Below are 14326 nucleotides of genomic sequence, written 5' to 3' on the forward strand. Positions count from 1 at the left end.
AAAAAAGAGCTACCCTATGACCCAGCAATTGCAGTACTGGGTATTCATCCATCCCAAAGATAGAAATGTAATGATCCAATGTTTATAACAGCAATATCCATAGTAACTATGGAAAGAGTCTAGACAGGTGAATAGATAAAGTAGATATGATATACATATTCAATGGAATACGGCTCAGCCATCAAAAAGTCAGAGCTTGCCATTTGCAATGACGTGGATGGAACTAGAGGATATTATGCTAAGCAAAATAAGTTAGAGAAAGAATTATATGATATCACTCATATGTGGACTTTAAGAAACAAAACAGGATTATAGGAGAAGGGAGGGAAAAATAAAATGAGTGAAACCAGAGAGGGAGACAAATCATAAGAGACTCTTTTTAAAAATATTTTTATTTATTTATTCATGAAAGACACAGAGAAAGAGAGGCAGAGACACAGGCAGAGGGAGAAGCAGGCTCCATGCAGGGAACCCAATGTGGGACTCAATTCTGGGGCCCCAGGATCACACCTTGGGCTGAAGAAAGGCGCTAAACTGCTGAGCCATTCAGGGATCCCTAAGAGACTCTTAATCATAGAAAATAAACAGGGTTGATGGAGGGGAGAGGAGTAGGGGGACGGGGTAACTGGGTGATGAACAGTAATGAGGGAAGGTCATATAATGTTCACTGGGTGTTATATAAGACTGATGAATTGCTGAAATCTACTTTTGAAGCTAATACTCTTAATGTTAATTCATTGAGTATCAATTAAAAAAATTTTTAAATAATAAGGTGACTTTCATTTAGGCAAGATATAGTTATTTTTTACATAAATCTGACATCACTTTCTTTTAATTAAGATAATTAGAGCATTGGCATCTGATATAATTATTGATATGGTTGGGATTCAGGCAACCATCTTGCCTTTTGTTTCGTATTTGTCCTATCCTTTATTGCCTTTATCTTCTTTTTCTGTCTTCTTTTGGAATAATCAAATAGTTTAATGAATCCATTTTATTTCCCATCAATTTTTGTTCTTCTGGCGATTATCTCAAGATTTATAGCTGTGTGCTTAACTTATCACAGTCTCTGTTCAGGAGATATATCATTTAAAGTAGAGTATAAAAGCCAATCAATAATGTACTTCCATTTCTCCCCTCCTAGGCTTTATACTATTGTTGCATGGTTTTTATTTCACATGTGTGATAAACCAAAAAATAGTGTTATTATGTTTCTTTAAATAGTAAAATATCCGTTAATGGTATTTCAATAAGAAAATATCTTATATATTTACATGTTGTTATCATTTCCACTACTCTTTATTCCTTTGTGTAAATCCAGCCTTCCATCTGGAATCATCGTCTGGTTATTTCTTCTCAAGCTGATCTTCTCATGAAGAATTCCTTAAGCTTTTATAGATCTGAAAATGACTATTTCTCATTTGTTTTTGAAAGATATTTCTGCTGAGTATTGATTTCTAGATTGAAAGATTTTTTTCTTTCAATACTTTTTAAAAAGTTTCTCCGTTGTCTTCTTGTTTGTATTGTTTGATATGAAATTTATGTTATTATCTCTTCGTTTCTTTGTAAGATGTTCCTTCTCTGTCTTTTAAAAAAATTTTCTCCTCTTAATGTCTCATATTTTCCTGATTCTTTGCCTACCTGGTGATCTTTAATTGGATGACAGACATTGTGATTTGACCTTCTAAGGTGCTGGAGATTTTTTTATATACCTATAAATATATTAGGCTCTGTTCTAGGACACAGTCACTTGGAAACTATTTGACCTTTTGGGTCTTGCTCTTAAGATTGGTTAATTGGACTCAAGAGCTTTGCTTTATCTAGGACTAATTAGTCTACACCATTGGGGCAAAAAACTTTTGAGTACTCTAGACAATTCCCTATAAATTATGAAATTTTCTAGGTTAGCTGATCAGACTAGGCCCTTTCCCCAGCCTCTTCTGGTACTGTTCCTTCTTATTCTTTTTGGTGAATCTTTTTTTGGCCTCAGGCAGGTTTTCATATGTAGAGACTGATCGGTTCTTGCTGAAGATTTGATGAAGACCATCTCCAGATCTCAAGATCCCCTTGTACAGCTTCCTCCTCTCCATACTCAGTCCTACAAACTAGCTGTGTCACTCACATTGGATCCCAGATTAGTCTTCTAAACTCTGATAATCTGCCAGGCTGTGCTTTGGTTTCTCCTCCCTATATTTTGGCCTGGAAACTTTCTCAAGCTAATAAGCTGGACCAATCATAAGACCCATCTCCCTCTCCCCTCCCCTTTAGAGATCATTGTCCATTGCCTGATGTCTGGTGTCTTGAAAACTGCTGTTTCATATATATGGCCTGCTTATTGTTGTTTTAAGTGGGAGGATAAATTTGGTCCCTACTGCTTCATCTAGCGGGTGTCTCTAACGTACTTTCTCCAAATTTTTTATTATGGAAAATGTGCAACTTACACAAAAGTAGGCAGGATAGTCATTTAAATGCCCATGTACCCATCTCCAAATTTTAGAAAATGATCAACTCATGGCCAATCTTGTTTTTTCTGTGTCCTCACTTCTCTCACTCTGGTATTATCTGAAAGCAAATACCAGACATTGTGCAAACTTACGCTGTTATATCAGCGTCAGTGTCCTGCCCGTATTTCTCCTGTCCTTTCACTTCAGTGTGCCTGACCTGACTCTAGCTCTCATGTTCTTCATCTCTTTGCTTAAAGGCTTTCCTTAAAAGTGGGGGAGAACTACTGTGCCCTGCTCGCAGCAGGCTAGAACTGCCAGTGTCATTGGTGCCCTCCCAGGGACAGACCCTAACCAAGGACAAATGGGCATGAAGATATAAATATCTCAGCTCCTTATTCCCTTGTGTGAGATGATTCTGAGGCATGGGCTTCACACTTTTCCTCGTAAGTTTCTCAATGGAATAACATTCCTTTTGCCCACAGGAGTAGCCGATGTGATAATGCCCCCTTTATTATCTGTATCCCCTTTCTGTCACATTTGCTTACTCTCTGAATCAGTTTTCCGGGACTGCCGTAACAAAGTACCAGACTGGGTAACCTAACATAATTTATTTTCTCATGATTCTAGAAGCTAGAAGTCTGACATTAAAGTGTCAGAGTTCAAGTGTCAGCAGGGTTGGTTTCTTCTGAACCTCTCTCCTTGGCTTTCAGATGACTGTCTTCTCCCTATGTCTTCACATAGGGTGTGTGTGTATTCATGGGTGTGTGTGCATGTCCTAATCTCTTCTTATAAAGATACCAGTCATACTGGAGTAGGGCCCAGCTATACAACCTCATTTTTACCTTAATGACTTCTTTTAATGCCCCATTTCCAAATACAGTCACATTCTGTTGGTATTGGGAATTAAGACTTTAGCATATGAATTTTTGGGTAAAAATTCAGCCCATAACATGCCCCTATTGGTGTTTCCTGCATCACTCAAATGATCTACTTCTACTCAAATCTTTATTTTGGGGACTGCTTCTGGGCAAACTCAAATGAAGGAAATCTCTAAAAGATAAAGGATTCTTGGGATGCCTGTGTGGTTCAGTGGTTGAGCATCTGCCTTTGGCTCAGGTTGTGATCCTGGAGGCCTGGGATCAAGTCCCACATCAGGCTCCCCTTGGAGAGCCCGCTTCTCCCTCTGCCTATGTCTCTGTCTCTCTCTCTGTGTCTCTCATGAATAAATTTTTAAAATCTTAAAGATAAAGGACTCTTGAAAAAAATAATCAAATTACCCCCATACAATCTTGATATCCATGCTTCAAGGCTTTACTTGTTCTGCCTTGTATAATTGGCTTTTTTACATGTACACATCTTTTTACATTTTTACATCCTCACAGTGATGGCAGGAACTATGCTGCATTGTTTTTATCCCTATCCATGCAGTGCCTTCGATGCAGGAGATACCAATGCTGCTTAATTTGCGGAGTTAATGAGATTAGTTCTAATCTGCCTTGGAAACTAGGCTTTAATAGTATAGCTACAAAACCTAAATGACAAAAGTATTTGTACTTTAATAATGTAAAATCCTGGGACTCCTGGGTGGCTCAGTGGTTGAGCTTCTGCCCCCATGGCTCAGGGTGAGATCCTCAGGTACATCGGGCTTCCTGCAGGGAGCCTGCTTCTTCCTCTCCCTGTGTCTCTGCCTCTCTCTGTGTGTCTCTCATGAATAAATAAATAATATCTTTAAAAAAATAATGTAAAATCCTTGCTGAGTCCATTACCGGCAATCTGTACAAATGTACAACATCCAGAACTGAGGCACACAATATTTGTTGGTTAAATTAAGGTTTTAATTATTTAAATTAGAGGTAAATATAACATCATCAACTGAAGTTGGAAGCTGAAAACTCTTTATTATGAAGACAGTTATTGTACACAGGAGTTTAGAGAAAATATCTTCGAACTGTTACTGCCACCTACTGATGAGTATAGGCCAGTGTTCCAGAAACCTATCTCTCAGGGCTTTTGAATTTTGATGGTTGTATAAGGGGCCTATATGAAGCACTAGTAAACGATAAATCTGACACAATAAAAAATATCTATATATAATCACAAGTTTCTTGTGAAAAGGAACTATTCAGTCTTCATATTTATATACACACATGAGCCTCAACTCAAACTCTGGACTAGACCCTCAGTAATTACTAGTTGAATAAGTGACTAGGGTGACTGATAAGGCAGAGAGAGCCTCGTGACTATAAATCAATCCTATTTTACGTTATAACTATATTAATCCAAGACTACATTCTTCCTCTGGACGTTACTTACATTTGATAATAAAGTAGTTCTCTTTGGGCAGCCCCGGTGGCGCAGCGGTTTAGCGCCACCTGCAGCTCAGGTCGTGATCCTGGAGACCCGGGGATGGAGTCCCACGTCAGGCTCCCTGCATGGAGCCTGCTTCTCCCTCTGCCTGTGTCTCTGCCTCTCTCTCTCTCTGTCTCTCATGATAAATAAATAAAATCTTAAAAAAATTTTTTTTAAAAAGTAGTTCTCTTTGACTGCAAGCTTTCAAAGACGAAAATGCTGGGCGAAGTACACAATAAGACGGATGTAAGCCCTGTCCCTTTTAGCTTTAAGTAATCAGGCGGCTTTATTTGTCTGAAAATTGCTGTGTACCGACGTTATGCTTACAACACGATGCTTTGGGTTCAAGGGGCCCTGATCTCAAAGTACTTTCCAGACCACCGTCCACGAATTTAGAGAACAATTGATGGGAACACTGGGGTAGGGGCACTTGCAGAGGATGCAAGAAAGTGAGATACAAGAAGCAGAACTTTTTAAAATTTTTATTTATAAATTTATTTTTATTGGTGTTCAATTTGCCAACATATAGAATAACACCCAGTGCTCATCCCATCAAGTGCCCCCTTCACCCAGTCACCCCCACCCCCCACCCACGTCCCCTTCTACCACCCCTAGTTCGTTTCCCAGAGTTAGGAGTCTCTCATGTTCTGTCTCCCTTTCTGATATTTCCCACTCATTTATTCTCCTTTCCCCTTTATTCCCTTTCACTATTTTTTATATTCCCCAAATGAATGAGACCATACAATGTTTGTCCTTCTCCGATTGACTTACTTCACTCAGCATAATACCCTCCAGTTCCATCCACGTTGAAGCAAATGGTGGGTATTTGTTGTTTCTAATGGCTGAGTAATATTCCATTGTATACATAGACCACATCTTTATCCATTCATCTTTCGATGGACACCGAGGCTCCTTCCAGTTTGGCTATTGTGGACATTGCTGCTAGAAACATCGGGGTGCGGGTGTCCCGGCGTTTCGTTGCATCTGTATCTTTGGGGTAAGTCCCCAGCAGTGCAATTGCTGGGTCGTAGGGCAGCTCTATTTTTAACTCTTTGAGGAACCTCCACACAGTTTTCCAGAGTGGCTGCACCAGCTCACATTCCCACCAACAGTGCAAGAGGGTTCCCCTTTCTCCACATCCTCTCCAACATTTGTGGTTTCCTGTCTTGTTAATGTTCCCCATTCTCACTGCTGTGAGGTGGTATCTCATTGTGGTTTTGATTTGTATTTCCCTGATGGCCAGTGATGCGGAGCATTTTCTCATGTGCGTGTTGGCCATGTCTATGTCTTCCTCTGTGAGATTTCTGTCATGTTTTTGCCCATTTCATGATTGGATTGTTGTTTCTTTGCTGTTGAGTTTAATAAGAGCAGAACTTTCACACGAAACCATCCCATACTCTCCTCTAAGCATCGAACCACAGGACACTGAGCAATCTGGACCTGAGTTTTCCGCCTCAGGCTGGCCCCGCCTCCCGGCCCGCCCCTCCCACTCCGGAGGCCCCGCCCCGAGCCCGCCTCTCCCCCGGCCCCGCCCCCAATCTGGCCCCGCCCCTCCCTCCCGCTCCGGCCTAGCCCCGAGGCCCGCCTCTCCCCCGGCCCCGCCCCCAATCTGGCCCCGCCCCTCCCTCCCGCTCCGGCCTAGCCCCGAGGCCCGCCTCTCCCCGGCCCCGCCCCCAATCTGGCCCCGCCCCTTCCACTCCGGAGGCCCCGCCCCGAGCCCGCCTCTCCCCGGTCCCGCCCCCAATCTGGCCCCGCCCCTCCCTCCCGCTCCGGCCCAGCCCCGAGGCCCGCCTCTACGCTCTGACCCGCCCACCCCTCCGAGCCGCGCTCTGGCTTCTTTAGCTCCACGCCGGGGCCCGGGCCTGAACCCCGCTTGTGGGGCCCGAGCCGCACCTCCTCGCCCAAGCCGAAACCTCCAGTCCACCTCCCAGCGTGAGCCCCGTCACCGACGCGAACCCGCCTCCCGGAGGCGGAGCTGCACCAGGTGCGGACGCGGGGCGTGGCGGGCGCCTTGGAGCGCCAGGTGCGGCTTCCGCGTCAAGATGGCCGCCGCCTGCCGCATCGGGGCCCGGCTGGTGTCCGGCCGCCGCCTTCCTGCCGCGGCTCCGCTGCTTCACGTCGCCCTCTGCCTCTCGTGCTGGGCCCCGGCGGTTGTGAGCGCCGTCCCGGAGCTCGGGCTCTGGGCAGCGACGGTCGACGACGTAAGTGGAGTGTGGAGACCGAGGCGTGGCGCGTCTCGGGCCCTCAGGGTCCGCGCGGAGCTCGCTCGGACCCCGGGCCTGGCCCCGGACTTGTTCATCTGGTCTTTGCCGGGCCCGGCCGGGGCACCTGACACGCTCGCTGAGCCTCTCGTCCGCCAGCGACGAGGAGAGCCCCCCTCCGGCCCGACCTGGGCGGCGGGAAGGCTCGCCCTCACAGGCTCGTGCGCGGGGACGGCTCTCCCTCCCGAGCGCCGGTACCGTTCTAAATTCCAGAATCGCCTTTCCCCAAGTGCTGGCCCGTCGCGGCGCCCTGACGCCCCCTGGCTCGATCCCTTGGCGCTCGGTCGGGCCGGCGTCTGGGCCGTTTGACCTTACCTGGGGTTTCGGGTGCAGCCGCAGGGCCACACCCGTGAGGCCACAGAAAGGACTTTGCCAGGCTTCGCTCTCAGCATACACCTAAAGCGCATATGCCACTTTTTTTTTTTTCTTTTTCCTTTAAATGGGGAGGAAATCTGCCACCCCCACCCCTCGTTCGCTCTTCTGGGGTTCCTGAATTTCTCTAGGGCTCCTGTCACAGTTGCGGGAATGTGTGTGTGGAGATGAGGTGGGACACGTGATTAAGGAGTGTTTGAGAGGCTAGTCTTGGAGGCACGACGGTGTGTAAACTTCCCTCCTAGGACAAGCCATTTGAGAACTTGGCATCCGATAGTTACAGGAGATGATGTAGGAGCGATGCCGGAGTTGAATTTTGGAAAGTCTTGTTAAAGAGGAACGGGAAATCGGGAAGAGGCCTTATCTCCTGCTTTTCTAGTCAGATTATTCATCCAGCTGTGTTTTGAGATGAATATTTTCCACATGCATTAAAATGACGTTTGAGTTCTAAGAGCAAAACTTATATTTTGACTTAAGGAGAAAAATTTAGTACCGGAGGCTGCAGATAACTTCCTACAACGTAGAAGCTATACAGGAAGGAAGATAAGGTCTCATTCTGAATTTTTAAGACCCAGCGCTACCATTTCTTCTAGGATTCTTCTGGGTTTTGGTGTCCCATTCTATGCATCAGTGATATAGCATGCACTTCTCTATTATTGAATTTCTGAGAACCACACTTGTGGTTTCATGCTGCTGCTTTAGTGAATGTCAGTATCATAAACTAAGAGTAAACAATATTAGAAGTGAATGAGCTCTGTACGGATTGTTAAACTACTTGACCATATCTGTAAGGATCTTTGCCAAGTATACTTTGGATGATGAAACGCCAGAGGCCCTGGAGAAAGAATAACTGCTTCCTGTATAAGGAAGGTAAATTTTTCCTTGGGTCCCACTTTCAGGTCAGTAGCCATAAAGCCCTTTTTTTGCAGAGAATACACTGATCTCTCCCCTCATTTCAAGCTGTTAGAATTTGTCCTTAAGAATAAGAAAGGAGAAGGAGGTTTTCATTTATTTGTACTACAGATGTATCAAGAAATGCTTCTTTTGATTATAAAGATCAACAAACAGTTTGAGTACCTACTGCACATAATGTGCTAGATTGGCCATTCCTGTTGCAAAGATGAATTAAGACAACAGCCTCTTCTCTCAAGAAGCTTATATAATAGGGACAACAGATTCATGAATAGTAGTTGAATACATGGCAGCATTCTTGGGATGTTAGTGGAGCACTAAGAGGGTCACCTAACTCTGCTTTCTAGAGTTGATGTCTGGTTGGGTCTTGAAAGATGAGTAGATGTTACCTGGATGAAGAAGGAGGGACTAGAGAAGCAGCAAAGCAGGAAATTCTTAATGTTTCTGCTCAGTGAGGTTCTGGTAGGAGTCTTAGAGGGGACTTAGGCTACCGTAAGCCTCCCACAGCTTGTCCCTGAACCTGTGGCTGGGGGTCTAAATTCCAGGACCTACAGGGTCTGAGGCCGTTGGTATCAGTGAGTGAAATGAACTAGAGTCAGGAGGTGCTAGAGAGCCATGGCCTATAGATTATGTGCTCCTTCAGAAGAGGTGGCTGCCATTTGGTTCCAGCTAGTGGATCTTTTTTTTTTTTTTTTTTAAGATTTTATTTATTTATTCATGAGAGACACAGAGAGAGAGAGAGAGGGGCAGAGACACAAGCAGAGGGAGAAGCAAGCTCCATGCAGGGAGCCGGACATGGGACTCCATCCCTGGTCTCCAGGATCACACCCTGGACTGAAGGCGGCGCTAAACTGCTGAGCCACCTGCCCCCCCCCCCGGCTAGTGGATCTTATATGGCAATGTAGACACAGAATTGCTGAATCTCCCTTTTTTTTTTTAAAAAAAGTGAAAGCCAGAATCCATATTTTTATCATGTCAACTAATTCAAAAATTTTTTTAAAGTTCCCATGTGGGCCAAACAAACCTCATTTTATAGGTTGGCTTAGGCCACTGATAACTAATTCTGGGTATGAATGAGGGAGAGCCATTGAAGGATTTTAGACGTAAGTACCAATCACTGTGGCTATGAACTCAGGATGAGTTATAGGCTCAGATCTAGTGGCAGAATTACCAATTAAGTTACTGCAGAGCAGGGGGCAGAAAATGTTGAGAGCCAGAATTGGAGCAGTGGTGACAGGGATGGAGAGGAAGAACTAAATTTGGGAAATGTTTGTGAGATAAAGTGGGTGTGCCTTGGGGATTGGGCAATGGAGCTCAGAGATTGAATGATGCCAAGGCTGGCGTGACTAAAGATGGCATCACCCCCAGCCAACATGTATAGTATGGAAAGAGTTGGGAAGGAGCAGAGAGGAGTGTGTCTGCTTTAGGACAGGTTAGTGTGGAATGTTTGGTGGACATCCTAGTGGACCTGACCTTGAGGTAGTTGGGTATGTGGATCTGGGGCTCAGAGGTGGGGGGGGTCTTGGCTGGGAAATTTGTTGTTATTGTTGGAACTGTGTTAGGGTGGGAGGTTATCAATCAAATAAGAGTTGCCTGTACTCTGTGCTTTTCATTCTTAACCACTCATTTATTGAACACAATCCCTTCTCACAGCATTTTTATTCTTGGTGAAGGCAGACATTAAATAATTAAGTAATAGATTATTTCATTTTAATTGTGGCAAGGGTTGTGAAAGATGGGACCTAGAGACCATGTAAAGGAGGGCCTGGTCTGGTATGTCACCTGGCAGAAGACTTCCTGAGGCTCTTGAGCTGGGCTGAGAAGCGTTAAGCAGTCATTAACAAGGTGAAGGAAGAGGACAGGGAAGGGTTTTTAAGTAAGTTTGCATGTTGACTACTGAAGTCCTGAGAGCTGGAAGGCGTTTTCTGCTTTTAAAGCACCGAGAGAAAGATGCTGAGAGGTGGGCAGGGCTTGATCATCCAGAGGCCTGTGACCAGCAGTAAGAATTGGTCTGTCAAAAGTACATAATGAAGAACCATAACAATTTAGGGACAGTGATGGTTGTTTTATTAAAAATACTGAGAGAGACAGGTCCCCTGGCTGAGCAGCAATAACGAAAAATGGTACGTGGCAGCAGCACGTCCTGTGTTGCTGATCCCCGGCTGAGACACTAGAAGCAAAGGCATTCAGAAGCCTCTTAGAGAGTAGATATGTGGGACAAGATTTTGAGCAAGTGGGTGATATGACCGGGTTTACATTAAAAAAAAATAAAAATAAAAAAAAAATCACTCTGGTCACAGGAGTGCAAGGGTTAGAACTACATATTTTCAAGGTAAAACTATACTCTAAATAGAAAAAAAATTTTTAAGTTAGATCTTTATATATTTCCTTGTGCTTCCTTTTAGAAATCAGGACCTTTGATATTTAGAAAAACTATGTTTAACTCTACTGAAATCAAGTTTTCTGGTAAGTACAATAAACTAATATACTAATATAACTATATTATAAATGAGTAATGCTATATAACATAAACTGATATATTTTTTTTTTTTAATTTTTATTTATTTATGATAGTCACAGAGAGAGAGAGAGAGAGAGAGAGGCAGAGACACAGGCAGAGGGAGAAGCAGGCTCCATGCACCGGGAGCCCGATGTGGGATTCGATCCTGGGTCTCCAGGATCGCGCCCTGGGCCAAAGGCAGGCGCCAAACCGCTGTGCCACCCAGGGATCCCCTAAACTGATATATTAATATAACATTTTAAACTAGACAAATATTTTGTTTTTAAGTGGTTCTAACATTTTCAGGATTTCTTTTGTTTCAGTCAAGTCTTGGTTATTTTCAAGAATAGATTTTTCTGATTTTGTCTCAAAAAATGTAATATGAATCATTCTTTAAAAATTATAAAGTATAATAAAGTAGGCTTCAGCAAAAAAAAAAAAAAGTGTTTGACTTCTGACTTCTGTGAAATTTGACTCTGAACCCCAGCTTAAATATATTCCTTTTATATATGAAATGTCATGATTGTGGTAAAGTCCTTATGCCCTTGAAACTTTTATAAATATACCCATGATCATAGAATACAATAAAAATTACTAGGCACTAGCATTTTAATTAGGATTTTAGTGCTTATGAAAGTGAACATATTTGTTAGGGACTATGTTTTCTCTGTAAATACTGATGTGTAAGAACTACTGAGTCCTACATCTTGAGGTTTTCAATATTTTTAATGGGTTTATAGCAAATCACATTTACTGTGGTCTAACTCCTCTTAGTGTATCCAATAACTTGACTAGGTAAATTGATTGCAAGGGTTAGTTTTGGGATAAGGAGTAGTTTTTTGTTGCATAGAACAAATTGGCTTCCTGGGGATCCAAAGCGATGCCCCTTTTCTCTATTACACCACATTCAAATAATTTGTTGGGTGATTCTGTCATATGTGGGTATTTGCTGAGGGAATTGGCCAGCCATCAGCTAGATAGCAGAGGTGGTTCAAAGCAGCTCATTTATATCAGATCATCAGTGGTGATAACTTGGCAAGAGGAAATTAAAGTCCAAAGTAGGCAAGGAAAAAAATTTGGCATCTATTTGCTTTAATGAATTCAAATCTCATTGTCTAGACAAGTAAGATCTAGGAGGTGCAGCAAGAAAGTTACATGGGGGAAAATGATATGGACCGTGAAACACATAATTTGATTTAAAAAATCAATATGTAGTGTTTGCAATCAGCTAAGAGTAGACCACACTCAAGACAGTGGTGCACCTGGGTGGCTCAGTCAATTAAGTGTCTGCTTTTCGCTTGGGTCATGATTTCTGGGTCCTGGGATTGAGCTGCGAGTTGGGCTCCCTGCTCAGTGGGGAACCTGCTTCTCCCTCTCCCTCTGCCAGTTCCCCTGGTTTGTGCTGTGTCTCACTTGCCTTCTCTCTCAAATAAATAAAATCTTAAAAAAAAAAAAAAAAAGACAATGGTATTAACATCTGAAGAAAGAATGAGGCAGCAGAAGAGCTGGGAGTTAGGAGCAAAAGCATAAAAAAATATGAAGGTTTAGTCAGGGTAAAGCAAATGTCTAGCAGCACCGATGGGAGAGAAATCTTGAACTATGACTGTAGATATGACGTATCACTGCCAGGTATAGAGGCAGCATCCATCTGAGCCACCTCATTCTGGTGCCATGCTCATCAAGCAATCTTTATCACCTTTGCGTATTCGGGAAAGCATGCTGAAGGGAGAGAGTTAATCAATCAATACACAACCACTTTTCAATTACTATTCATTTTAAATAAGTGGGCATTCTAGATTATATGTCTACATTGATGGTGTGGTGAAGGAGTGAGACTGAGTCTCTGTTTTCACAGAACCAGATTTCAGTGCCTGCAAAGCTAATAATTAGCCCCTTGGATATGTGTCCATGCTCTTTGGTGGATCAGGCATCTATCTGGCTTTCCCTTCAGTGACCCCTCTTTTGCTACCCCATTCAGGATGTAGTCTTGTGGAGTCACTGCTGAAGATTTCTCAATGTAATTCACTGTATAAACAGAATAAAAGAAATATACTATATAATCATCTTGATATGACAAAAGCATTTGAGCATTTGAAAAAACTCAGCACCTATTCCTGAGAAAAACTCTTAGAAAACTAGAAATAGAAGGAGACTTCCTCAAGTTGGTAAAGGCATCAGGATGCCTGGGTGGCTTAATGTTTGAGTGCCTGCCTTTGGCCCAGGGCATGATCCTGGAGTCCCAGAATTGAGTCCCACATTGGGCTCCCTGTATGGAGCCTACTTCTGTCTCTGCCTCTCTCTCTCTCTCTCTCTGTGTCTCTCATGAATAAATAAAATCTTTTAAAAAAAAAGTTGGTAAAGGCATCTATGAAAAATCTATAACTGGGGCACCTGAGTGGCTCAAGTGGTTGAATGTCTGCCTTTGGCTCAGGTCATGATCCTGGTGTCCTGGGATTGACACCTGCATCAGGCTCCCTGCAGAGAACCTGCTTCTCCATCTGCCTAGGTCTCTGCCTCTCTCTGTGTGTCTTGCATGAATAAATAAATAATATATATATATATATTTTTTTTTTTTTAAATCTGTAACTAACACTATACTGTCAGTTTTCCCCAGATTGGTCTATAAATTCAATTAACTTCAATCAAAATCCAAGCTGACTTTAATGTAGAAATTGGCTATTTCTAAAATTTATAGCAAATACAAAGAACCTAGAATACACAAAGCAATTTTTAAAAAGAACGAAGTTGAAAGACTTTTACTATCTGATTTTAAAACTTACATAAAGGTACAATAATCCTAACTGTGGTACCATATAAGAGTAGACATACAGAATAATGAGACAAATCAGAGAGCCCAGAAAGACACCTACATAATAAGGTCAATTGATTATCAATAAAGGTGCCAAAGTAATTCTTTAGAGAGAAGATAGTCTTTTCAATAAGTGATCCTGATCTTTTCAATAAATGAACAACTGTATATCTACACTGAAAGAAATCTCATCTCTTACATTGATCATGGATTTTTTTTAAAGATTTTATTTTATTTACTTATTCATAAGAGACACATGGAGAGAGGCAGAGACACAGGCAGAGGGAGAAGCAGGCTCCTCACAGAGAGCCCACTGTGAGACTCGATCCCAGGACCCCAGGATCACACCCTGAGCCACAGGCAGGCGCTAACTGATGAGCCACCCAGGTGTCCCAATCATGGATTTAGACACTGTTACCAGCTCTGTCCTGCCTTTCTGGGACTCCATTTGCACCTATATTAGACTGCTTGATAATTGTCTCACAGGTCACTGAGACTTTGTTAAATTTTTCCAGTCTCTTTTTGCGCTACGTTTTGGATCTTTCTATTGCTTTGTCTTCAAGTTCAGTGATCTTTTCCAGTATTTAATCTGCTATTAATCTCATACAGTAACATAGAAATTAAATGAGTGTATTAAGCAACTTTTAGTTAACTATAATAATGAATTTACCTCATTTTG

At 42.8% G+C, this 14326-nt stretch overlaps 1 protein-coding gene across 8 annotated transcripts in view; it reads left to right on the forward strand.

Moving 5' to 3' along the window:
• The first annotated feature begins 6599 nt into the window (after positions 1–6599).
• TMEM87B (transmembrane protein 87B) overlaps positions 6600–14326 on the forward strand; it is a 56173-nt gene continuing 48446 nt past the window's right edge. For 3 of the 8 annotated variants that reach the window (XM_038561452.1, XM_038561451.1, XM_038561450.1), the window contains exons 1-2: positions 6803–6994; positions 10744–10804. In XM_038561452.1, the coding sequence (XP_038417380.1) occupies positions 6836–6994; positions 10744–10804 (220 nt within the window). In that variant the 5' untranslated portion in view covers positions 6803–6835. Of the gene's footprint in view, positions 6778–6802; positions 6995–7689; positions 8326–10101; positions 10184–10743; positions 10805–14326 lie in introns of those variants that run through there. The other 5 variants (XM_038561454.1, XM_038561449.1, XM_038561453.1 and 2 more) reach the window with 5 other exon arrangements.

The sequence above is a fragment of the Canis lupus genome, chromosome 17 (genome assembly GCF_011100685.1).
Source record: "Canis lupus familiaris isolate Mischka breed German Shepherd chromosome 17, alternate assembly UU_Cfam_GSD_1.0, whole genome shotgun sequence".
Lineage (NCBI taxonomy): Eukaryota > Metazoa > Chordata > Mammalia > Carnivora > Canidae > Canis > Canis lupus.